At 44.5% G+C, this 26,698-nt stretch overlaps 1 protein-coding gene across 4 annotated transcripts in view; it reads left to right on the top strand.

The window, feature by feature from the left end:
* LOC104568900 (SAM and SH3 domain-containing protein 1-like) overlaps window positions 1-16,341 on the top strand; it is a 517,909-nt gene extending 501,568 nt beyond the window's left edge. For all 4 annotated transcript variants that reach the window (XM_088537031.1, XM_088537034.1, XM_088537030.1 and 1 more), the window contains exons 13-20: window positions 702-837; window positions 1,857-2,026; window positions 3,141-3,350; window positions 4,018-4,168; window positions 6,294-6,407; window positions 11,817-12,958; window positions 14,478-14,609; window positions 15,751-16,341. In XM_088537031.1, the coding sequence (XP_088393157.1) occupies window positions 702-837; window positions 1,857-2,026; window positions 3,141-3,350; window positions 4,018-4,168; window positions 6,294-6,407; window positions 11,817-12,958; window positions 14,478-14,609; window positions 15,751-16,023 (2,328 nt within the window). In that variant the 3' untranslated portion in view covers window positions 16,024-16,341. The remainder of the gene's footprint in view (window positions 1-701; window positions 838-1,856; window positions 2,027-3,140; window positions 3,351-4,017; window positions 4,169-6,293; window positions 6,408-11,816; window positions 12,959-14,477; window positions 14,610-15,750) is intronic.
* The last annotated feature ends 10,357 nt before the right edge of the window (window positions 16,342-26,698 follow it).

The following is a 26,698-nucleotide window of genomic DNA, read 5'->3' as shown; positions in this document are numbered from 1 at the left end:
GTTGCATCTAGCAGTTTCATGGCTATATATATGCACAGAAACGCTTCTTGTGTACAAGCTGGAGTTCTTTTGGTTTCAATTTTTCGGTGCAATCTGTTTACAGTATTTGTACTTCTATCTTTGTAGCATCGTCATTCAAACTTATATGCCAAGGTCTCAGTCTGTGTTCATAAAGAACAAGCAAAAGCTGTTCTGGCCACAGGTAACCACAGTTTCAATTTAACTGTGCTTCACATAAGCTGACAGAATTTCAATTTCAGAGAGACCCTCTTGGATTCACTGTAATGCTTGACTGTGTTAAAAGAGAAATTGTCTCACCTATTGCATATGCAGATTTTTTTTTGTATTTATTATATTTATATGTATTTATATTATGCCCAGGTTGCATTTTCAGTTAATATATTTTCTCTTTTTTTCTTGAAAGTCAGTGAGCAAAAGTATCAGTTACTCACTTGCAAAAAATATACCTCGCTCTGTGTCTAATTTCATGTTTCTGCTGCTGTCGGTGCTACTGTGCCCAGTGAAATGGGGTTCCTGCCCCACATGGGTACCGCTGATGAAGTTGATCCTTTTACTAGTTTTCATCCTGTGTGGTGGCCGGCAGGAAAATACAAGGTGTTCTGTGCTTAACAGCGGATGAGCAGCTTCCGTGGTTGCCTGTGTTTGTTTTCCTGACCTCCCTGGGCCTTGGTCTCTTGCAGGAGCACGGCCCCGATGTCGTGCCGGCCTCTCCGCAGTCGCCGCAGCCGGACTCGGACGCCCTGGACAAGCCCAAGCTGAAAGCTGGGGGCTCAGTGGAGAGCCTGAGGAGCTCCTTGAGCGGTCAGAGCTCCATGAGTAAGTGCAGCCCTAACTGGGTGGCTCTTTTTGTGGCTGCAGGGAGCAAAGTTATTTCCACAGGAAGCAGAACACGAGAAAGTCAAAGCAGATGCAGCGTTTAGAAGCAGAAAGGTTGGTAGGTTAGTCATCATGCTAAGCAATATGGAGTATCTTCAGATTTTAGCTCAAAAGTGCTGTAAACTTTTTGGTACAGAGGCAGTCTCTTTTGTTTTGTATTTATACAGAGCCCTGAGAAAGTGAAATCCTGCTCTCTGGCTGGGGCTGCTGAGCCCTGCTATTATAGTACAGATGATTTGAGTGATGATGAAAGATCCAGATCAAAGACCCTGTGAATGGGCTCATCTTTACACAAGATTTCTCCTAGGGATTCCTGCTATTTTGTTTTGTTTTAATTTCTTACAGAGAGACATTGAAATTTTCTCATTGACTAACAGAGGGGTATTATTTAAAACTGCTGTAGCTAAGAATATCTCTAACAAAATCAGAGCTCAAGCAGGTTCCTGACAGGGACTTTGCTATAAATTACTAATCAATAGAAGCCAAGAGCTTATTGGAAAGAAAGCCTGAGTGAAAGATTCATTTTTAAATCAGGGAAAGTATATCCTGAAGGTCTTCTGCTTTTTTTATAATATCAACACAAAATGCAGCCATAAAACCAAATTTTTTGATATAATTGGGACTCCAGAGCTGTCCTACAGGGGACTTATTTTCTCACAAGTTTTTGTGGGCAAAATTTTCCAGACAGATCACATCTATGAAGTACTATAGACAAGGCATAAATTAAATAATTTCACAATTAAATTTTGAGGAGATTAATTTGGGAAGGAGTGTAAAATAAGTTAAATGTAAGAAATAACAACATTAAGGACTTCAAAGTATAGTGTTTGGTAGAATTAAGTTCCACTTTTGAGGAAGTTCTGATTGGGATTTCTGTCTTGTGTCTACTTGTGAAGAGGGTTCAGATTTTTTTTTTTTCCTGTAAGCTGATATTTTATCTCTCACACATGTGTACTTAGGTGGTCAGACAGTGAGCACGACAGATTCCTCAACCAGCAACAGGGAGAGTGTGAAATCTGAAGATGGAGATGATGAAGAGCCTCCTTACAGAGGACCATTCTGCGGGAGAGCCCGGGTTCATACGGATTTTACACCCAGCCCTTACGACACTGACTCTCTGAAGCTCAAGGTACCAGTTGGTTTGGCTTTTAACGGGCTTCGAACCTTGATTCTGGCAAAACCCCTAATGAAGAGCTGCTCTTAGGAACTTTGCAAATCTTAGTTGTTTAATGCACTTAAATCTGCTTTTTGCAGGTTTTTTAGTTGTCTTATTCTGATGTTAGCAAAGTATTATAAAATATAGTTAAGTAATTCTTATTATTTCCCTAAATCACAGGAAATGCACTTGAGGCAATTTTGCAAGAGTATTTTTAAAATGAGAGAAAAAAAATACCTGTCACTGAATTCATCCATTAGTTAATAATTTTCAAAAACCTTGCGAGGAACGTGGAGGAGCCAGCATATAGTGTCCTTTTGAAGCACTGCAATTAATATGAGTTGGCTTTGAGCCAGTAGTGCATTACTTTGCTGGCCATGTGTTGTTAGTCCCCTTTAATTTTTCTCAGTATTGGCTTTGATTTTTTTTTTATTATTATTTGTGCAGCATTCTGTGCAGCATATCTGACTCTTGAATGACAGGTCATGTAATCATAAAATTCTAAGGACAGCTAGTTCTTGCTAAAGCAAATACAAGTAGGGCAACCCCTTGAATAATGCAAAGACTACTGTGCATCCATGCTGCCGATACAGTCAGGAATGAAGTAGGAAAAGCTACAGTACAGCGACATTCCTCCTTCATGTGCCACCTTTCCTCAGGAAATCTGATGTCAGATTGTGCCCATCTATACTGAGCAGCTTCAGACTGTTGTCATTTGCACCAGTTTCAGACAGTTACACTCCTTGGAACCGCCCCTGCAGAAGAGCAGTGGGGCAGTACAGGGCCTGAGTGGGTTTGCAGATCTGGACAGTTAGGATCTGTTCCAAGTTCTGCTACTGACTTCCTCTGAGCTTAGGCAAATCACTCAGATTCGCTTTTCCTCCTTCTCCATTTGTAAAACAAATCTGCAATCCTTGCATCTGAGACATCCTTGCAAGAGGTCAAGTTAACCTCCTTGAAGCTCAAGGGTGTTCCCTGCAGAGTAAGTTCTGTGTAGAACCAAACAGCCGTGGGGCAAGTGCTGTGTGGGCTTGAGTGGCCCTCAGTAAGCGTGCCTACATGTCTGCCTTGCGTCCTCGCTCTGCAGAAAGGCGACATCATTGACATAATCAGCAAGCCCCCCATGGGCACCTGGATGGGCCTCCTGAACAACAAAGTCGGCACTTTCAAGTTTATCTACGTGGACGTGTTAAATGAAGAGGAGGAGAAGCCCAAGCGGCCTACGAGGAGACGCCGGAAAAGCCGACCGCCGCAGCCCAAGTCCGTGGAGGATCTCTTGGATCGCATCAACTTAAAGGTCCATGTTCTTTCTTTCTGTTTACCTTCAGCTTTGCTTGTAGGAAGGAGGGCACATCTCTGAAGTTACTCCGTTTTAAATTAGTTTTAAATTCCTCGTCCTAATGAACATGACCCCATTTAGCAGAATGAGGTCTTAGTTGCAGAGTCGAAGTAGCTGAGACGTGGCAGCCTGTCACACCTGGAGAGTGGCTGCAAGCTGTACCCACTCAGTGTGAAGCACTAAATAGTGTGACTGCCAGCTAACACACTGCACAAGCGAGCAGGAAGTGCTTATGCCCTCTTTAAAGAGGAAGTTATTTTCCATATTCCTGTTTGAAAGGGCTGGAGATAAACTGCTGTGGCTGTAGTTCATCCTTTGCACTACTGTAAAGAGCTGTGCTACACTCTGCGTCAGAGAAGAGTGCTACCTAGTGCATACAACACAGTTCATTCTAAATATAAAAATATGTACAGCATTCTAATTCTAGCACAGCTACTTCCCTTATCTCTCATTGATATTTATATGATACATTATCCTGTAATTTTGCTGTTGTGCAGTGGTTTGCTACACTACTGCTTTTTTCATGCTAATGAAAATCTCATCTAGGGATTTTATTGTCAAAAGAAGTTGAATAAAAACGTTGTTGTCTTATAGTTCACTTTTTTCCCTGTTTCTTCCTATGTAGGAGCACATGCCCACTTTCTTATTCAATGGTTATGAAGATCTGGATACCTTTAAACTTTTAGAAGAAGAAGATTTGGATGAACTGAATATCCGAGATCCTGAGCACAGAGCTGTTCTCCTCACAGCAGTGGAACTTCTGCAGGAATATGATAGTACGTGGGTTGTTTGGGGTTTTCGAGTTTGGCCAAGAGCCTCTTTGAACACAAAACCAGTTCAAGGTTTTTTTTTTTTAATCTAGTTATTTCCTTAGTCCTGCAGCACAGAGATTTTCAAGGAGCAACTTTAGGCTTGTTTAGTTCCACCAGAATTCCCTGTTCATGTAAGCGCTGCTTCCCAAATTATCCAAGTGGTAGGATGTCAAAAATACAGCAAATAATCCTTTAAAATACTGGTGTCCAAGAATAAGTTCTGAGATAATAAACTAAGAAACTGCGGCATAGAGAATTGGAAGGAAGAGCGCATCTAGACTAGAGAGATAAGCTTGGGAGTCACCAAGGGTAAGGAAAAGGTCAAAGCCCAGAGAACTGTGGGGGAAGGTGATGTGAGTTAAACTTTGGTTTGGGATTGTTTGTTTGTTATCTGTATGTACCTTGGACTCTGCCTTACAGGATTGTAGAGGTATCCTTAGGCTGTATACATGACAGGATAGCAGTTTTCAAAAGGATAAAAATGCATCAGTCAGGTGCAAAGAGCGAAAGACAGTGGCACAGCAGTCTATTATGCAGCAGTGCAACTCAGCCCATTGTCCAGAGGGCCCCAGGAAAGTGGCTACAAGAATGGGGGAATTGGGGTGGTCACATTGGAAGGGTCTCTGGTGCCCAGGGTGAAGCGGAGCTGTCCCGGCCGTGCTGCAGCAAGCAGGCGTTGTTGAAGTAGGGCTGGCAGCCACGTAACGCCGAACTGCAGCAATCCAAAACAGGGCCAAATTCCTTCCTCAGCCCAAAAAAAGTGTCAGCAGAGGTTTAGTGGCCCCAGGGCAGAGTCAGAGGAATGAATGGTGTGGGGGCCTTCTCAGCTGCTTCTGGGTGCAATCCTACAATTTAGCTTAAACTACCATAGCAGTTTAACAATTAAACAGCTGCTTATTCAGTGGGTGAGGTTTAATTTTGTTATAGAGGTTTGTGGTCAGGCTCTGGATAGTGTTGTGTGATCTGGGCTTTCACCGACATGTACCTTCCCTGCACGTTTCCCAAGGCAGCTTTGAGATTTCCTTCCAAAAGAAGAAAAACTGCAATTGTGGAATTGCATGGATTCCTTTTGCTTAATCAAGCGTGGCTACTTGTCACCTAACATGAACCTCTCCGAGTTATTTCAGAGACCTACTTAGAATGTTGTCTTCCATGAGGAAATCATTTTTTTAGGGACCCTCAATTTTGGTTTGAGAATTTGAGGAACTATTTGATGTAGTGGTTGGAAAGTATAAATTCCAGTCCCAAATAAGGATGATGAGCAGAAGGAAAGAGAAGAAGAGACAGATGGATCCTGGGAGGGGCAGCAACATTCCTTTATACTCCCTAATTATCTTTCAGGTTCTGAGAATAGGAAGCACAATGTCTGTTTCTGACATTTTATTGCAGAAAAAACAAACCCAAACCCACACAACATGAACTATCTCCTTGCATCGTGGAGTTGGTTTTATCTCACCAGCTTAGAGTCTTTACAAAAGCATAATTTCCAACCAAACACTATGGGCAAATTCCTGGAATCCAGCTTGCACAGCCCAATCCACACCACACTAGCCTTGGCTCAAGGTGCGGAGTGAGGAGGGCAGGAGTTTTTCCCACCAGTCTCTTCCTTGTCCCTTTTCCATGCATTAGGGTCAGGAAGGTCTGACACTCCTGATCTTTCCTCTTGGTCTTTGTGCAGAGTTGGTCAGAGTTGGGATTTTATTTTTTTCTTTTCTTGCTTGAATTGGAGGTTTGAACCATTGATACTATTGTTTTAAGTACAATTCCATGGTTTAATAGTATTTCCTCCTGGAAGCCACTTCATGGCACTGAGACTTCCAAGGACACGCACTCAGTTCTGCTTTCATCGTGCACGTTTCTGCTCCATGACACTCACGCTGAGGCTAGTATTTAATTCTGTACAAAACAGGATGAATGCTTCCCAGTGCTGTTCATCACTTTGTGGTGGCTGTCCCTAGTGCTCACTCTTTGTTAATCTGTGGTCTGATAAGATTAATATAACAGCGAAAATAATATAGGTATTGGAAATATAAGGCTGAGAAGTTTAGCTGGATTCTCTGTTTTCACTGGGCTCTCTCATTTCCTCTAGGTAACAGTGACCAGTCAGGATCTCAGGAGAAACTTCTCATCGAAGGTCAGGGTCTAACTGGATGCTCTCCTCGGGATTCTGGCTGCTATGAGAGCAGCGAAAACCTGGAAAACGGTAATGGCAAAAAAGCCTCCTCATCCTTACAGCGTTTTTTTCAGTAGGTGGCTTGGTATGTTTGCTGCTTGTGCTTGTAGCTAACAAAGGCAGGCTTCATGCTTGACTTTCGGCCTTGATCTGACTGCATCTTTCCTTCTTAGCTTGGGCCACTGTTTTTCATTGCTGCTAATTTGATTATTTGCACCAGTAGGGAACAGATCATTTTTTACAGATTATCTGCTTTCTTATGGGATCCTTAGACAACACACCTTCAGGCCTCAAACTGCCTGGTTTCATCCCACATAGACAGGAAACCAAGAATGAAATAAATGGAAGTGCTGTATCCCTTGTGTTATCCCCTTTTCCAATTAGAAATGTGAATTAAGTTTCTGAATATGTGCATTTTCTGTCAATCTGCCATTCAGAAATACCCATTCATTGAAAATTTCCATTTGGTTTGAATCTAAATGCCCTAACTCCACAATATTTGAAATTCCTGAAAGGCAAAAAAATATTATTTCTTGGATATGCAATCCCCATACAGTAGGCATACTGGAATATAATCATAGCTAAATGTATGGTGTATGTGACAGTTTTCTTTCCTTTTTATCTACAGCTATAACGCCTGTGGCACTGAAGTTAAATGCCTGTACCTTTTCCTTATTTTAAAAATATAATAAAATCTTTAGAAAGCAATTATCATTGCCTGTCTGCTTAGATACTTAAATTTAAAGTAGCATTTCTGAGTTTTGCAGAATATGGGATATCGCTAATGTTCTTATATTGCTTTCCAATAATGGCTTGCTGCATTTCAGCATCGTGTTTGTACACAAATGCATTTAGCTCTTCTTTGGAAAAGCGTTACGAAAAGAACATTTGGTGTGAGATCCATTCAGAGACTCTGTCACAGCCAGTTAATCTGCAATACATTTACGAACAATAATCAATTATATCCATCTTGTTTCCAGAATATTTTCAATTCTCATCTGTTAACATAAAGATAATTGTCTAGTATGCACACCGTAATGTGCAGATCAGCAGTAATAGACTGTCTCTTGTAAAGGGAAATGCATTCTATGAAATTGGTCTTCCAGTTTCTGGTGACGCTCATACATAATATATTAATGACTAGAATAGTGCCCTGTTTTGGGCTAATACCTGCATCTTTTAGCATCAATTCAAAATTTCAGGGATCTCAGAATCACAGCATCACAGAGTGGTTAAGGTTGGAAGGGACCTCTAGAGATCATCTAGTCCAACCCCCCTGCTCCAGCAGGGACACCTAGAGCACGGTTGAGATAGAAAAAGGTTTGCTGCATATTATGTCAACATGGATATTTTAGGTACATATCTGGGTCCTATTGCAGAAATGCTCAAGTTTCTCATAGCTATCCCCACTGCACTTACAGTTAACATTGTATATTTGTCTCAATTTACAGAGGGCAAGGAACATACAATATGTTCCAACAGTTTCTCTTTATGAACTTCCCTGGTCTCCCTTGCAACCCCCATAACCCAGCAGTACCCATGGCACCTTTTGAGTATTTTGAACTTTCCTCCTAGCTGCATGTAAACCTTTTATGCTCTCTTACTGGAAGATGCCCTGAAAAATCAGTCTATATCTCATTTCCCCTTGCCCCTCAAGACTGTATAGACATCTGTCACCCTTCCTCTCAAGTCATTTATTTTTTAGTGATGTTCCCAGGTTTGTTTAGAAATTAAAGCCAGGGTTTCCGCAGTGCCAAGTCAACATCCTAACTCTTCAGACATTCACTGCTTATCAAAGAGAAGGGGAGGCAACAGAACAGGAGGCCACATTGCCTAATACAATGTGCATTTCTACTGTTCTTTTTTTTTTTTCATTTAAAGAAAAAGCTTTGAGGCTGGGATTGTCTACTGTGCCGTCATCTTGTTGTCTCAGTTGAGCTGTCTGAAACGCACAGAAATAGAGCTGCAGAAAGCAATGCCAAAATTAAGAAATCTGTGATCAGGACAGGCTGCTTTATGTACTCTGTTGTGCCTGAGTTTGAGTATTTGGTTTCCTAAACATGATCTTCCACACAGGGGAAAAATATATATGTATATATATATATATACACATACAGAGAGAGAGAGAGAGAGAGACAAGCAATGAAAATTATTGCTGTAGCTCTGGTACCTCTTGGAATATTCCCCAGGAGAGTCACCTTCCTTCTGAGGCAGACGATGGCAGAGCACCAGAAGGGTTATTCTTTGTATTCTAATTGCAAGAGGTACCATGAGAGGCAGACGTTGTTTCTGTAACAGATACTGCACCACAACTTTAAACAAAAGCATGAAGGAAGGTTGTAGCTTCACCTTGTAGCTTGAAAAACCTCACACCTTCCAGGCATTTTGTGCAAGAACGTCTTTTGTTGTCTCCATTTTCACCCAGACACCTGAGTCCCTCTGCACACAGTTGGCTGGAGATGCTACTGGAGTTGACAGCACTGTGAAAAGCCTTTCTCTGCTTAACAGTGAAAGGCTTTTATATGAATGAATTATTGCCAAAAACACCAACCATCAAAATAGGTATTAAGCATTCACGTTTAAACATTTTAACCATAGTAGATTTTATATATCTATAAAGAAGTTTGCTTTCAGGAAATGCTGCCTTCCCTTCTTAATAACCCAGGACTATAATGAAACTAGCCTCTTGGGCAGTAGGAGGGAAGGGTTAGGTCAAGTACTGTTCCAAACCTTTTCTGAGAGGTGTTTTAAACCATCTGGAAAGTGAGAGCTTGAAGATTGCATGTTGTCATGTTTATTTTATGATTATGTTATAGACAAAATGCCTTGAGCTTTCTTCCACCCCTTTTCTGTGTATTTTTTTAACGTGAGACAGGCCTGAAGCAAACTAAAAATTTTATTTCCCCACGTTGTGTGGGGTTTTTTTTGTTTGTTTGTTTTTCATTCTTTGGTAGTTTGGGGTGGGTCGTGGTGGTTTGTTTCCCCTCCTCTTTTCTTTTCCCATTCCCAGGCTACTGGCTCTCCACAGACACATCCCTTGAAGTGGTGTTTGCTAGACGCCTTTCTGGGCTCAGAGCTACCCTTGCACAGTAGCATTTCCCGTGGCTTTTCTGTGGTGGTGAGGAACCTCTGCGGGCTCTGCTAAAGCCCGGCCGTGTTTCAGGCTCCAGGAGGAGGCCGGGCTTTTGTTACAGAAGCAGGACACCAAGTCCCAGGCAGCGTGGTGGACAGGTCAGACATGTCCTAGCACACGTGGACGATCAACAGGGAATGCTCCGTGCCAAACAGCTTGCACTGTCACATGTGTGCCCAAGGCACGGAAAACTCAGTGTGACATCTCTGGATTTGCAGAAAGCAGGGGCCTACCTCCATGGAAAGGGGCATGCAAGCACATTTTTCTACTGTTTCTCTTGAACTGCTTTGGACTCAAGATAGTAGTGGAGGAGTTCATGGAATGTGCAATATGTCAATTTTTATTAGCATTTGGGGGGAAAAAGTATATATTTAGCTTGAGTTTAGCTGTGCGCTTTATAACTTCTGAGAAAGGAGTTTGCTCAGGCTTGCATTTACCAGGGCAAGGCACGTCCAAATTTTGGATACAATAACCATCTTAGTGTCCCACTAAAGGGAGGACTCATTTCGAAGGGAATATTTTCAGCATTTCTTCTTAAACATAACAGGTCCGTTTTCTTTGCTAGTTTTCTTGATACTGTGTTTTGTAAACTCTAGGCGCAAAAGAGGAGGCAAGAAAAAGAGAGAAGGCAAGCTGTTTTTCCCTTTTGGGAGAAAACGTCCAGTATGAAATCTGAAGATAGGATATTCTGAAGTGCAGCATGCACTTGTTGTGCGTTAACATTCACGTTCAAAGCAAGCAGCTTATGTGTGTCAGAAAGAAACCAAGTGCTACCTTCTTCCAAAGTTTTGAAAAGAAAGCACCCATTTCTTAAAAGCACATGAAATAAATGTAATTCGAATGAACAAAGGAGAAGTTTGCAGGTCTCTGAAAGGTGCTGTTCCTTTGACAGCCATTAAGGCTGTTTTTACTGACTTTTGATATCAAGTCAAAGCTCTTTTCTCTCTCATTTTTCTTTCCACTGGGGAATCATAGTTTTTCACTGTCTGTCATAGTTTTAGAAAGCCCACTCTAGAATGGGGGGAAAATTGCTCAGGTGTTTTTGCAATCTGACAGGTTGTCTATTTTGAGTCAAATTTATTTATGTATTCTAAAAAGAGAAAATCTATGGAGCATTTGAAAAAAAAAACTTGTATTTCATAGCTATGAATACTCTCATGATCTCAGTTTCTTTGTTGAGGATTTTTCTATCAAGCAGATTTGATGGACTTTTTCCCAGTTTTAAAGTGGCAGTGCATTTCTCAAAGCATACAAATAAAGCTCATGTAGAACATTTAATTCATATTGATTCATGTGATCTCTTCTTAAATGGTTATAGTAAAGCAATAACGCCACATCCCCGAGACCTTCTACTCCAATAAAACACTATGATAGGAGACTAATGCTAGAATTAGTGACACGGGAAGCCTCCTTTTGAAACACTTCCATAGTACAGGACCTCAGTCCGTAAAATCCTCCTGTCACTGAAATTCTCTTTATAAAGGGCACAGTGTAATAGTCTTCCTAATAATGTTTTGCTTTCTGATTTTCCATTGCAAATAGCTTCTTGCTTAAGACATGACATAACCTTGTTGGTACATTTTGTTGTAATTAAAGTTAACAAATAGTATCTTTTTTCTTCAAAATCTTACTGAGCAAGACTACTAAACTTCATTTAGGAAATGAACGTAACTTTCAATAGCCTAAATTAATTAGAAAAGTGAAAAGAAGTAGATTTTTGAGATATTGCTACATGAAGTAAAATAATTTTGTATAACTGTTACCAGGTATCCGTTCTAATATGTTATGTGAGGAAGAACTTCTTTCCTGTGAGGGTGACAGAGCCCTGGAACAGGCTGCCCAGAGAGGCTGTGGAGTCTCCTAGTCTCCTTCTCTGGAGATCTTCCAAACCCACCTGGATGCCACCCTGTGCCCCATGCTCCAGGTGTCCCTGCTTGAGCAGGGAGTTTGGACTAGATGGTCTCTAGAGGTCCCTTCCAACCTCAACCATCCTGTGATTCTGTGATTTCTACATTGGAAGAGATTTATTACATAGGCTATACTAAAGAGCTTTGTAAACTGCAGGAGTGGGGAATAATACTCATTATGAATATATTTTCCGACTTTGTACTATTAACTTTGTACTATTTTTCATTAAAAATAAACAGCTGAACTTCACAAATTCCTAAGCTTAAAATGACAGAGCTCTTGTACATTTAGTGTTACCAGAAAGAGTAAATTATTGTGTTTCAAAAACATTTAGTAGTGATCCCCTTTTCATAAACAGAGGAGGTTTTAAAAACTGCTGTATTTTTATTTGCTTTTAGGTAAAACTCGGCGGACCTGTGTCCTGCCCTCCAAATCGGCAAGCGAGCACAGTTTTAAGGATTTCAGCAGAAAGCAGCTGTCGAGTTATCCCACCCTGCCGCTGGCCAAGTCGGCGGAAGCGCTGCAGCCCGGGGAGCAGGAGGGCCGGCGGGGCGGCGCGCCCGGGGCCCCGCAGAGCGCGTCCCCGGCCGTGCCGGCCGCGCAGGGCGCGCGCAGGAACCGCCGCAGCCTGCCCGGCGCCGTGTGCCGCAGCTGCGAGACGCTGCACGGCGCCCAGGGCCACGCGGCCTGGCCGAGGTCGCACTCGCTCGATGATCTTCAGGGAGAAGCCAGCACTAACCTGCAGGAAGCTGGCAAGGAAAGGGACTCTTCTGCTCAGGATTCATTGGATATAGCAAAAAAGACAACTGGCTCTGCCCTGCAGCCTCCGTCTTGTGGAGCTGGCTGCACGGTAGGTGATTTGGTGCTTAAGCAGAGTAAAGGAGCTGATGGTTCTCAGAAGGGAAGAGCGAAGGAACTGGACTGCTCTGTGACGGCGACTGCGGGTGGAGAGCCTCTTCCCTTCCCCCTGAAAAGCTGTGAGGCTCAGCCTGCCCTAGTGACACATCCTGCAACAAGGACATCTCTGGAAATACAAAGTAAGGGTTTCCAGGACCTTGCACGGGCTGATTATGCTCCAGTTCTCAAGGGAGGTCTAGAAGGTGAGCAAAGAGGCGCAAGCGAGGCCAGAATGCAACCAAAAACTCCCTCTCAGCCGCCACCAGTTCCTGCCAAGAAATCCCGGGAGCGCCTTTCTAATGGGTTGTATCATCCTCCTGTGACCACAGGTGGCAGCCACTCGAGTCTAGAAGCACCTTCCTTGCCGGTAAAAAAGAGCAGCCCATCCAGTCCCACGGATTGTCACGGAGTACCTGTCCATAGGACACCTTCTGAGCAGGACCCCAGCACCCCTCCCAGCCCACTGCCACCCTGGCTGGCTGAGCTCCCAGAGACTGCTAGTGTCCAGCAGCATGTGGTAAAACTAGGTCCTGCTTCCACAAGGAAAATCTCTTGTAGCAGGGGAGTAGATCTGGAAATGGTCATAGAAACCAAGCTGCAGTCAGAAGACATCGATCTCACAGAAGAACCGTACTCAGACAAGGTACCACTTGATTCTGCTCCCATCCCAGTGGCTAGTCTTTCCTTTATCATATCTGATCGCTCTTGCAAGCAACCAGCCTAGATAAATTGTAAACTGTTAGCCATTCTCTACCTATTCTTGCCTTTGCTTTCAAGGAAGGGAGGGATCGCAGAGTCTTCAGCTTTTCAGGCCTCTCAGTCCATGGTGGAGCTGGCCATGGAAGCTGAAAAGGAAGTCATGATTAGATTTTCTGCTTCCACGAGAATCTGAGTTGCCAGCCTAGAGATGAGGGTGTCTTCCTGGGAAGGATGGAGTTACCCCATTCTAGGCCCCTGCTGTGGGGGCTGCTCTGTCAGTTTTCATGGGATAGTCATTGGCTAAAATGCCTAAACACTGTTAGGAGGAAGAACAGAACACAGCATTTCCCCATCTTCTGGGAGAAGTGTCCTTATCAGTAAACAAGTCTTGTTTGCTTGTCCTCTTTCTGAACCCTCATCTACATCCTTCAGAAACAACACTGGGCAATGAACAGACTTGCATGAATTTTGTGTGTCTGTCCCCTTCCAAAAGCTGAGCCAAGTTTTGGCATTTGATTATCTCAGGCCACAGAGGAGAACGTTACTAAGCTTGTAAAAGCCTACAGCTTCTGGCGCCTGGGGTATGTTGTGATTCAAGTAAAGCTGCTGATTGATTCAGATGTCTCCTGGATTTAGGTGATGCCTGGAGATGGGTGATGTGAATCAATCTCAGAAAGTTTTGTAATAGAGCAGCCATGTAGGCAGAAAAGAGGTGGCCTAACTTCAGTGACATCATGTGTAAGAATAAGGAGGTATTAGTTTACCAATGTGTCCCTTCCTAGTAGGAAGTGCAAATAGCTCTGTAAGAAGAACAGAGATCAGCTGGAGTTGAAGAAAGATTATCAATCCCCAGGTGACTAACAAAAAAAAAAAAAAAAAGAGTTGTGACCAAGGTAAATAAGAAAAGTTTTGTTATATGAACTGCCCTGTCATTGCTTCCTTGCAATGAAGTGAAGATTTGAGACTGGACTAAAAACTGTCAGGGAAACCTGGCCCTTCCCCTGCCGCTAGTCTCTTCCCTGCTCTGTCATGCAACCTCCAAAAGAACCCCAAAACAACTAAGTTAACTGATAAAAGCAATGAAACAAAACCTTCATAAATTATCCAGTAAGATTTCCGGTTACTAAAACGGAGTACTACTCGAGAGACTCCAAGTTTCACCAGAAATGCCGATGGTTGGTATAGCCTTTGGGGACACCCCAGTTCAGAAGATAGAAATGTTGCTGTTGATTTCAGTCAGGCTGGAGCTGATCTAAGGCTCATTAATGATTTACTGAATTTAAGCTCCTCCCTACCATCATCCTGTAGAACTAAGTAAAATCTTGTTTTTTGTAAGTTTTGAGGAGGAGTCCCCTTTGCTTCCACCTCACACTTCTCTCCATGTTTGCATTGGTTGATCCGTACTGACAGTTTTTCTTTTCTCACCCGTGACTCGATCCTGCCTGGCCCCTGGGGACGTACAGCATGGCCGCTGTGGTATTCCCGAGGCTTTGGTGCAGAGGTACTCCGAGGACTTAGACCAGCCTGAAAAGGATATTGCCACAAACATGGACCAAATCCGGGTGAAGCAGCTGAGGAAGCAGCATCGCATGGCAGTGAGTATCCCCGTGGGCACCCGTGTCCTGCCCATGAGCAGACTTTAAAAAGCTAAAGGGAGATGCCTGCAACACTGAGTGCAGAGGTGCCCCCCGCGCTGACCTGGCAAGCATGGAGTAGGTTGGGATGCAGCAGGGACATCGGGGCATCCCAAGGTGGACTGTTAATAATGGAAGGAATTGCTGATAACCATCTCTCCCCATTGAGAGTATTTCTGACTCCCTCGTGTTGAAGTGTCAATGAAAACCTGGTGGAGGCACATCGTTCTCATGTGGAGCCCTTACTGCCCTCCCCAGGAGCTGCCTTTCTACTGGCACTTACTTCACGCTGCACGCTCGCTTTTAGACAGCAGCACTTGGGAGTAAATTGAGTCCACAGTTGCTCCTGATTCAATAGAAAAGTCAGTTTAGCATCCTCAGGAACACACTTGGTTGAAGAAGACAGTTCTCTGTGCAGTGAAGAATTGTCCCAAGACTGTGATTTTTGATATAAGTAAATCAGAAAGAAAAAAGCATGCCATATCAGTGAGAATCTCTTAGGCTCCTTGTTGTCCAACCAATGATAGCAATTAGTAGGCTGGCCAGATGGTCAGTTTTCCCTGCTTGGCTTTGTAAGAAGGTGGCCTCCTGAAGATAGATACGTGCTTGGCTTAAATTTTAGCTGTTGTAAAATGATGGAAGACAAATACGTTGATTTGTTTTGTCTTCAGAACAAGTGCAGGTTGGAAACCATATCAGGGCTTGCCTTTACAGATCCTGAATTTGTGCCTGACTCTCTGAAAGTGGTAGCACTTCTCTATGATGCTTGGAATAAAAATACAGGAAGTCAGCAATGCATGCAAGTTACTTAGAAATGGTACATTACAGTTAAAAAGGGTACATTACAGTTGCCCAGACAACAGGGTACTGCCCTGTGCATCGGCTTTCCAAAATTAGTACTGTTGCTCCTGCTGCCAAAGACAATGCCCAAGGCTCCCTAAGCCTTTAAACCCACAGAGCAGCCTCATAGTGACAAATGTGCCACCAGACGAGTTGAAAAATCCTCTATCAAATTCTACCTGTTCGGAAGAAAAACTAAAGATTTGAAGTAAATGAAGCAGTATCATTTGAGGGTTATTTCCTTTTTTGTCTTTCTACCCAGATTCCAAGTGGAGGGCTCACTGAAATTTGCCGAAAACCTGTGTCCCCAGGACTTATCACTTCTGTATCTGACTGGCTGATCTCCATTGGTCTGCCTATGTATTCCAGCACACTCATAGAAGCAGGATTCAACACACTGAGCAAAGTGCCTTCTCTGTCACAAACTTGCCTTCAAGAAGCTGGCATCACGGAGGAGAGGCACATAAGCAAGCTCCTGGCAGCAGCAAGACTCTTCAAACCTCTTGATCCAGAGGCAGTTCAACATGCTCCATAATGTGGCATTGCCTGGTCAAGACTCCACTGCTTCTTCCGCCACCAATATTGTCCTAATTACTTCATATAGCTAAAGGGAACAAGGAAGTGGCTTCTAAGGACAGGCAAATATCTTCTTCAAAAGATATGAGATGTTTCTGTTGCTGTCTTTGGCAGCTGAAGGAGAAGAGAAGCAACCACCAGGTAACACAGCTGTGGTACTTCCCACCCCCATTCCCTTGGAAAAGTGTTTTTGTTTCATGGAGTACACAGGGTCGGCCTGAGACCAGGCAGCTCCACAAAATTAAGGGACTCTTGCACCTTTTTCAGGAACGTGTCAGAGTGATACTGATGATTGGCCCTGTTTCTGTAGAGAGCGCCTTAGGTTTGGGGCTTTCGTAGAATCACAGAGTCATTATGGTCGGAAAAGACCTTTGAGATCATCGAGTCCAGCCGTAAGCCTGTCAACACCATCAACAGCCTGTCAATACCGGCCTGTTAGACCATGGCCCTGAGCACCTTGTCTCTCGTACATTGAGGTTCCAGGTACCTCAGTCAGTCCTAAAGACCATGTACGAGGCCAGGTGCAGCCTCCAGTAGAGGCTGTTTAGCAAACGCCTGCTGTTGACTTGAGCAGTGTAGAGCTAAGTGCTTATCCCTCTGGTCATCTCCACCGTTGCTTGGTGTAGGTCCCCATCTGCCACAAAGCCTTTGGCTAGTCCAAAGTTAATGGGCTGGGATTAGTGTACAGTGTGGCCCGTTTCTGGCACTCCACTGCAACCTACTGGAGGAGAGTCAGAAAGCTGCTTTTTTATTTGTACAGAACTGAGATCATTTTTATAACTGCTTTCTAGCAATCAGCTTTTTATTTGCCTTAAAACAAGCTTCTAAGCAGTTACCTAGTGTTCACTTACTTGTATTCATGTTTCTCAAGCCTTGCTTCAACCTGTCACCCTCAAGTTGCATTTGGGGTGATTTCAGCTGAAGTAGCTTCTCTATGTTGCCTCATCATAACATCTGCCATGTTGCAGAGATGCTTTTACAAATGCAGGGTTAGGCTGTGTTTTGGTTTTCAGGCAAACTTCTTGTTCACTACAGTCTGCATTTACTGTTATTACTAAACTGTTCCAAGATATACTGCCTTGTATATATGTAACTGCTTTTCATTTTAATCATACTCTGTGTACTGTGTTATATTGTCAATCATTATGCTGCAGCTTTGACTTGGTATCCTGACCATATCGATTCCAAACGGGGGGGTTCTGCAAATGAAAATTCGCTTGGGGGAGATAAAATGCATTGAAATAGCAAACTGTGTCCTGTAGAAATCATTGGATCCAGTAATTCCATTGCATGGACAAACAAAAAAAAACCCACAAACCCTATATATATATGAATTACACTGTGATTTTACAACAGTTTATATCCCTCATGACTGAGTGTTAATATTTCCTCTCCCTGGAAGAGAGTATTGTTCTGGCATACGTGGTGAGCCATTTTTCCATCATGTAATGCTATTTTTCTGCTAAAATCCGTGTAAAATGCTCCACTCACACATGTGGCTGATGACAGATTTTATTTTTCTATATGGGTACGCATTTTATATACCAAATATAGATTATCATGAACAGCATGTAACTAGCTTTTTCTTTGGGGTCTATACACAGTGTGTCCTTCAGCTTCTTGCAGTGCAAATGCTCCATGGAAGACAGAGTAAGGTTTACGCTGGCAGGTAAAGTGAGATAAATGGAGAGACCCGGGCCAGGAAGAGTGCCCGTTTCCAAAGCCAATTACACACTTACCCTGTGTAAAACTGTGCAAGTCACTTCACTCTTCGGTGCCTCAGTGATCTCACCCTTAAAAGGAGCTAATGACACATTTCCCGATCGAGTGCTCTCTTATGAGTGAAAATTTGTGCTTACTGTGTAATTTCTTTTCTAGAAATGGTCCTCACCTCATCATGTTTTGACTCAGATTATAAGTGGCAGTGCAGCTGATAATTTATTTGGCTCCTGATAGGATTGATAAGTGTTAGATTTATTTTCCTAGTTCCAGATTTCACCACCTTCCACTCCTTTTAGCATCTGCTGTGTGTTCTGCCTACATCAGTAAGCACCGTCCCGTGAAGGTCGCTCATCACTGGTCTCCTCTGATCTCTCTGCAGGGTTCATCTCAGCATGGGTAACTGGCATGTTTTACTACGACAGCGTTAGGAGACATATGGCATAGGCATTTGCACAGCTGGTGAAAAGCTAAAGAAAACAAATTAGTATGTCTTTTTAATAATAATAACTTGTCTACTGTTCTGCTCTGACACCTGCATAGAAACTACCAGTAAGCAGGAGGTAGAAGGAGCAGTGAGACCTCCTGGGATAACTGGCTGGGACCAGAAATCAGTAGGCATAAGTAGATGGCAGCCTCCCCAGGCAAGGGAGAAGTCTAAGCCAGCAGTGTACGGTAAAAGAGGAAAAAGAGGGAAAAAATCCTCTTGTTGCAGGGAAGGCAAGTAAAATAATAAAGCTCTCCTGTATTAATTACTTTTCCCTCTCCTGATATGAGACAGGAATAAGCTGAACCTGTGTGCCAAACACTCTTTGTACAAAAGTCTGTGGCTTTTAAATTATTATGTAGCCCAGGAAAACCAAATCGCACCCATAAGGGCGAGCGTGAGCAGGCTGAAATCTGAGACTTTTAAAAATCACTTTGTTTTTATTTCTTAAAAAGATTGTGCTCTGTGGTCTTATCCGACCGGCAGTTCCAGCTCATATTTTAACCCAAGAAAGCCGGCAGCTTCCCAGCGCTTGGGCTTTGGCGCGGCTGCCGCGGGCCGCGGCGGGCCCTGCGCGGTCGCCACCGGCGCTCAAGCCCCATTTCACACTAAGAGCAGCAAACCCAAGTGTTCTGAATGCCATTTTAACTGTAAGCTTCTATCAGTAACCTCTGTCACTGCCCTGATAGCAGTGACAACCTTAGTTCCCTGTGCTCTTCTGTATGCCTGGCTTTGAGTGCAAACTGGGAGCAGGACCAGAAGCATTAAATATTGTGTTATTCAAAGAGGTCGTCATCTCTAAGAGCAGCAATAGTGGTCAATTCACCAAGTCACAGCTGTGCAGTTGTACTGTATTATTTTTAGAATAAATAATACTTTTCGCTCCAAGATACTTTTATCTTTAACAGGCACCCTCTGGGGAATCAAAACTGACAAGCAAGTTATGTAACAACTAACAAAGTTGCACTTTCTGTATATGAAATCAATATTTAAATAACTTATTTTTCTCCATGCTGTTCTTAAATGATGTAAGTAGCTGTAATATACCAGTACTCAATATGTCCTGCAGTTTGCTTCAACCCAAGAAAGCTGTGTATTGTAAAGAAAAAAAAAGAAAAAACAAAATATGAATGTGTAAAGATTATTGTGCTGTTTCATTTAGCAAAAAAAAAATGGTTGACAAAAGGGTTTTCCTGTGTATCAAAACTTGTCTATAATTATATGTCATATTGTTCATAGATAAAAAGTAAATAAATTTCCTTGGTCTCTCTCTCTTTTCTTTTTGTTTATCTTTTCGCTGGTGGTGCAGTAGCAATGTCCAAGTATTTAATTACTTTGCTCATAACCCAGACCCTGTGTCTCTACCATACCAAGCCTGTATACCTCACCTTGCAGGCATGCCCTAGATAGACCTACAGCAGGAAAAAATCAAATAAAAATAGGTAAAAACCCCTGGTAAGACAGCGCTAGCAGCTGGCTCTAGATGTGGTTAGGAGGGATAGAGACCTTTAGCAGTGACTGCTGTGGTTTCAGTGAACCCTGGAGTTTCATGGACAGCACAGTATAACACAGATAATCTGCGGTTCGTCTTCGCTGTCAAAATCAGTGCTCTGAACAAGCTTTGCTTTGCAACTGCTTAAGAAGATTTAGTTATTTGTCTCTTATATCCCAGGAATGCCCAGCTACTAGGTTTAGGATATTCTGAAAAAGAAACTTCACAAGACTATCCTTGGCTGTTTCCCACTTTGCATGGAATAATGAAATATTAGTGGAATATTGGCCTAGGCCACAGAGTGATTAATATTGGAAGGGACCTGTGGAGATCATCTAGTCCGACCCCCCTGCTCCAGCAGCATAATCTGGAGCACATTGCACGGAATCAAATCCAAGCGAGTTTTGAAGATCTCCAGAGGAGACCCCACAACCTCTCTGAGCAGCCTGGTGGAGTGCTCTGTTAACTTCACAGTCACGAGGTTTCTCCTCCAATTCTGGTAGAACTTCCTGTGCTTCCATTTGTGGCCATTGCCGCTTGTCCTGCCACTACACACATCTGGAAATAGTCTGGCCCCATCCTCTTGACACCCCCCTTAAGGTACTTCTGCACACTGATAAGATCCTCCTCAGCCTTCTCCTCTCTAGGCTGAGCAGGCCCAGCTCGCTCAGGCTACAACGCGCTCCACAACCTCGCTGGGCAACCTCTGCTGTGGTCCTCATGGTCACGAAGTGAAAAAAGGGGTAGCAGGCCTGCGAGCACACCAGCCTTGCTGCTTTCTTCCCCAGCTCTGGTGCCTGTTTCCGCTCACAAGCGGGGAACACACAGGGCACACACAAGAGCTGCAGGGTGCCTGACATGCCCTGCGTTTCTGAGCACGGCAGAGGTTTCTGAGGTCTCAGCAAGGCAGATGCGTGGCTGGGGCAGCCGGCGGTGGCTGCGCAGTCTGCGCACGCCTCCGGGCCAGGGCGGCCCACAGGGCCCCTGCTCCTCAGCCGCCGAGCGCTGTGTGAGAAGGCAGCTCCTCAGCTTCTCTTCCAGACACACCAACGGAGCGGGAAGGTCCTTCTTCACGAGCTGATGGGACCAGGACAGGACACCGCTTGGTGCCAGTTGCCATGAAACGGGTTCAGGCTACGGAGCCACCCCCGCAGCAGCAGAGGCCGCCAGCGAGTTGCTGCAGCCCTGGGGAAGGGTGTGAGCGGCTCCAGGGAAGGCGCGCGGTCCCCAGCGCCTGCGGAGGGGCCCTGCCTCTCCGCCTGCTTCGGGCCTGCCACGTGCCCCCCCAAACTGCAGCTGCCTCCCACCAGCACCCAGCAAGGCCGGGGCAGAGGGAGGCTCTGCTGAAATCAAGGCCCCGACGGTCTGGGCTGTCAGAGCCTCACACTGGGCAAGTGAGCAACGAGCAACAGGAGCAGCCGTTCCCCAAAGCCCCTGTGGATCTCTTGGGCTCCTGGGCTTTGGCTGGGCACGGGGTGGGGACGAAGACAGAGCTTGGCCACAGTCAGCCCCAATGCTCACTCAGTGGTCACAGCCAGCCCCAATGCTCACTCCCCCCACACCACCCAGACACTGGAGACCTTCCCACAGCGCTGGCTGGCAGCAGCGCTCTGCAGCGTCCCCGCTCCTGCAGCATCCAGGCCAGTTAGTTCTTTCAAAAAGGAACCCAGAGTGTTACCTCGCAAGCTTAGTCTCTTTTGGGGTTCTACAAACAAGCCTGAAGCTGCAGCTCCTCTCCCCTCAGCCTGCTCCATTTCATAGTTGGAACCTCACCTTGGGCAGTCCATTCTGCCTTAAATACTGGCCCACGACAACCCTGTGGGGGTTCCTGCTGCCTCCTGCCTGGGCTCAGCACGCGGCAGGACTGCCTTCTCCAAGGGCAGCTCTTGCTGCTGCCTGACAGCAATAGTGCCTGCACTTCTGCTGCCTTTCAGGTGCCCACTGCACTTTCCAGAGCCCTCCTGCACAGACAGGACTGGCTCCAAGTAGCTCCTGGGCAGGGTGCTGGGTGGGATTTCCCCAAGAGGCAGTGGAGGAGCAGAGCTATGCGTTGCGTAAGTGCTGCTCCCACCAGCGCTTCTGCCTCGGGTCTGCTGCAGCTCTGCCTCTGCTTCGGCCATAACCACCTTTGGGTTCCGCGCTGAGAAGCAGTGTCCCGCTGAGCAGCTCCTGGGTGTGCTGTGGTAGGAAAAGAGCCTCTTTGTTTTAATGGGCGCTCTGAAGGGAAAAGGGGACTTTCGCAATGGGACCACGTGGCCTGGCGAGTGCACCCTAGGCAGCACCTCTGGCTGTGAGGAGCGGTTCTGGGGGTACAAGCAGCTACGGGGTAATCTCTGGCATGGGGATAGTGCAGTTCAAGTCCAGAGTGAGCAAGGCTGTGGAGAGCGGAGCTCTGCAGACGCCTTTGGTTGAGCTCCGGGTTGTCACTGGGAACTTCTGGGAAAGAAGACATGGCAACAGAAACACGCTGCCACGAATGCCCTGAACATCTCTGCCTCACCACAGCTATGGCACGTGGCCCACATGTGCCACATGCAGCTCCAGAGCAGCCCTGCTCAGTGCCAGTCCTCAGGGCATCCTCCTACCTGCAGAGCTGCCTGTGTGCTCAGCAACCTCCTTGGTCCAGGGTTTTCTGTCCTGTGTAGCTCTGTGGCTGCGGCTCCAGGAGGACATTGGCCTGTTCCGGCACTGCCTCAGCTTTGCACAAAAGCCCTGCTGAGAAACCCGCAGGGCAGCGGAGCCTGCAGTTAAGCACAAGAGGCAGAGTTACAGGAGGTGACCTGAAAGGCCCACCTTGCAGCACAGTCCCTGCTTTTGGATTGGTCACCAGCATGGAAAAGGCAAGGCTGTCAGGAAATGTGCCTGAGAAAACGCATGGAGGAGCAAAGCATGAAAGCCTGTGGTGGAGTAGGAGCAGTAGCAAGTTGATGGAAAGGAGAGGTTTAGGCATGAGTCTGCCCATTTCTAAAGAAGGCTCTAGCCTTGAATAAAGGGTACAGGAGCCCAACTTTATGGTGTTGCACATAAAGCTCTTGCCTGAAAGACAGGATTTCCAAACTCAGCTCCACTTTCATATTCATGCACTTGCAATTCATCGCTGGGGTGGCATGGGCATCTCAAGTGGCTGCCTGTGACTCCTGAGAAGGTAGGTGATCCCTACAGCCTATGCAAAGATTCCCGTGTCCCCGTGTTCTGTTTCCCCATTAGGGAAAGGGAGAGTTAAGACACAGCCTTTGCCTAGCGCTTCTTTTTGGCAAACATAAGCAACTTTTTGTTTAGTGTTTAGGCTTTCGTTGGTCTAGTTAGGTTTACTGCATAATTAATGGGTACATTTAGCTACCTAGCTGTCAAATTCACCAGGCAATAGTGCACCATGCCTAAAAGTTAATCCCTTTAATGCATTCAGCCCAAAGAGACCAGGGTGGACTGTGCCTGAATTAGTCTTCATTAACCAGAATCCTAAGTCTGGAAGAAAAAAAAAAAAATCATTTTCTTGGGTTGCATCCAGACAGCTGAATCCTCAGTTCCGCTTAGGACAACGATCTCATCAGAACTGTCCAACCTTGCAACCAGTTCATGGGAATTAAGTAGCATGCGGTAAAAATGTCAAATGTGAACTTTTGATTTTCCTTCTCTATTTTTCTCTTTCGGTTCAGCAGAGGCGCAGGCTGCGCTTGTGCACCAGAGGGCACTGCTCTGCTAGCGAGAAAAGGGCGTTCGAGCAGCCTCCGGGGACGGCCGCTGGCGCAAACACAGGCCGTTTCCAAGAGTCTCTCAAGTAACAAAACAGAAATCAAAACAAAACAAACACAGAACAACATGAAAAGCCAGAGTGCTTGCCATTTCTGCATCTGGAAGGAGCGCTGCTTCCCTTCCAAGACTGTTATGGTCCAGGATTGCTTTGGGAGCTGCTGAAATACAAAGCCCCTATCTGTTGCGCTCAGCATTTTCCTAGTGCTGTTCCATCCAAACATGGCCAACCACCATGGCCACTGCCCAAAACAAACAAACAAACAAAAAACCCCAAGCATGCATCTATTTATCCATATATTTTTAAAGTTATCTCTACAATGGAAAAAAAAAAAAAGGCATGGGAGAAGCACCTGTTAAAATTCCCCCTAGCAAATCCTCTAAAAAGCAGCTTTATCCCTGAGCAGAAGGCTCCCATGTAAGGCAATGGAGATTTAAGAGCTAGGAATTAATGCTAGATATTTTCCACCAGACCTTCCTCATGTAGTAGAAGTTAGTTGTTTAACAATCAATCAGGAGCACAAAGCAAAAGCCTCGTTAGATCTTAATGTTGCCTCTTTGCGTGTCCCACAGACTATTTGCCTTCATTCTGTAACAGTATTAATTTATGCTGAACTTATGTTTCATGATTCTGCTAATATACTAAGTATAGTGCACATAATGTACATAAGGATAGTGGTAATGTTCATGGCCTGATCCCAGCCTGATCAGTGCAGTTCTGTCAATTCAATGAGTTTGGACCTGGCTCTCTGTAAAAGAAAAAAATTTACACACATACACACATACCTGTAAGTGAACTTAAAATATTCTTCTATATGTAAAAACAAATAAACATTTTCAGGAGGTTTATGGAATTATGGAATATTCTTTCAAAGAATAAAATGAGCAATAGGTCTTACTTCTAGGGGACCGTGATGGTCAGGCTGGGGAGGTTCTGGAATTTCATGGACACCCTACATGGCTAAGGTCAAACAGAAAGGCATCTGCTAGGATTAATTTCTTCCAAAGTCATACTTGAGTTGGAGGGAAACATAAGTTTTGATTCCAGTTTGCAATTCAGCTACCTTCACTGCTTATTTGATCCAACTTTTTAACCTCTCCACGTCTGATACAAGACTTTCATGGGGTTGGAGAAGGAAGGTATGGTCCAGACTTTTCCAAGATAGGTCTCATCCCAGGCAAGGAAAGTTTTTTCGCATATCTGACAAGCTCCACACTGGTTAGTTTGATGTATTTTATTCTGAAAGCCCCACAAGCTGTATGTCACCATTTAGCCAGAAAAATCAAATCCAGCTGTGTGAGTTTCCTCAAAAAAATACCCTTATCTATGTCCACAAACCCTGCTTGATGGGACATGCTTGAGCACGATACTATCATCCTGCTGTTATTTCTTTTGGTCTTTGGCTGCAGTGACTTTTGTGATAGTGAATATATATTGTCACCAGGAACTAAAAATGACCGTCAAATTTTGCACCCTGAGCAAAATGACGCCAACCCTTTAAGCTACAGTGGCCATCTGAAACCAGGATTACTAATGCTGCCAACAACTCCAAAACTGTAGGCAAACCCCATACACCTTTTTATTTTCTTTTAGTGGCACTTAATTACCCACCACCAACAGATTATGCTGCATTAGGAATATCTTGTTTGAAAATAATGAGCAGGACTCCTAGCATCCCACTGTAATGCGCAGTTCAGATTTCAGAGAGTGCGTTCCCAGATCTCCCCATTCCCAGGGCTAGAAGCCTGTTGGGGAAGAAGTCCCGAGTATCAAGTCTGGTGCTGAAAAATTTATTTCCCTCCACAGCGCATGGTCATTTGGGTGTTCCCATGTCATGACATTTCTACAGAATTAATATAAAAAAAGTGCAAATAACTTTTTTTTTTAAAGGATACTTGCAGCATCAGTAGCACATCTAACAGGACATAAGCTTCAGTTAATGCCAAGTCATAGTTTTATCCTGAAGCAGAATAGAGCAGTATTGAAAAGACAGAGGTTTACTCCATATCCATTTGTTGTGGTATTGCCTAAAACACTGAACAAGATGTTTTCCAGATCCAGGTTTATAATGCAGTTTGTATTTATACCAGTTCATTGACTGATGGAGAACTTGGTATTTTGGCTTGTGCAATGTTTCCAGTTCCTTTTCTTAAGTGAACCCACAGGACATATTCGTACCGTTGCATTGTTTCATGAAGTTCTTCCATCCCTAGCTCTACAACTTTAAAATGTAAACATAGAATCATAGAATCACAGAATGCTTAAGGTTGGGAGGGACCTCTCGAGGTCATCTAGTCCAACCCCCCTGCACACGCAGGGTCACCTAGAGCAGGTGGCACAGGACTGCATCCAAGAGGGTTTTGAAGATCTCCAGAGAAGGAGACTCCACAACCTCTCTGGGCAGCCTGTTTCAGTGCTCTGTCACCCTCACTGTTAAGAATTTTTTCCTGAAGTTCCTGAGGAACTTTTGGTGCTTCAGTTTGTGGCCATAGAACATGTTTAGGATTTGGAGCAGGGCAGAACAGCAGAAAAATGGCTGAGAGAAATTCAGACACGAACACCTGAGTTCACTTTGGCGCTTGATAAAGTCTTCTAATGAGATGAGAGGAGAAAGATACTCTCAATTCACTAAGTCCTTTCCCTTTTAGAGAGCATTTTTACCCCTCATCCCCGAAGGACTAGATTTAGCACATTCTTTGGGTCCAATTCCTGCCTTCTAAGTTCCTTCATCTCCGACCTGATGATAAAACTGGAGAATTTGAGCCTGCTTTGTAATAAATACACAATCACAGGTCAAGTTTTGCCTTCTGGCACATAGTAAAAGCCCATGAAACAAGTCTAGTGTGCCAAAGTACTTCGGTTGATTTTTGTGTGTGTGTATTTTAGCAATTTGGTCAGTAGTGTCTTACTTCAGGAATACAGGAGGTTTTATTCGATTGTATGAGGATTCATGCAGATTAAATTAAAAGCAATGCCACAAGCTCCTGTGTAATGTTTGTGAGCACGTAGATACACCACCCTGGAGCAGGCAAGAGTGTCTGCAACATACAGTGTTTTAACCTTGCAGGCAGAGCTTCCCAACCACCGAGGTTTCACACCAAGATCAATCCAACCACGTTCGTGCTTGTCTGCACAGATAATAGCCCAAGATTCTCTCTCTTGCTCCTTGCAGCTTTGCAAGTGCA

The sequence above is a fragment of the Tinamus guttatus genome, unplaced genomic scaffold, assembly GCF_059628265.1.
Source record: "Tinamus guttatus ecotype Peru unplaced genomic scaffold, ASM5962826v1 Tinamus_guttatus_pri_ptg000716l, whole genome shotgun sequence".
Taxonomy (NCBI): domain Eukaryota; kingdom Metazoa; phylum Chordata; class Aves; order Tinamiformes; family Tinamidae; genus Tinamus; species Tinamus guttatus.
The sequence above is the reverse complement of the archived record's forward strand: the minus strand, read 5'-3'. Positions and strand labels throughout refer to the sequence as shown.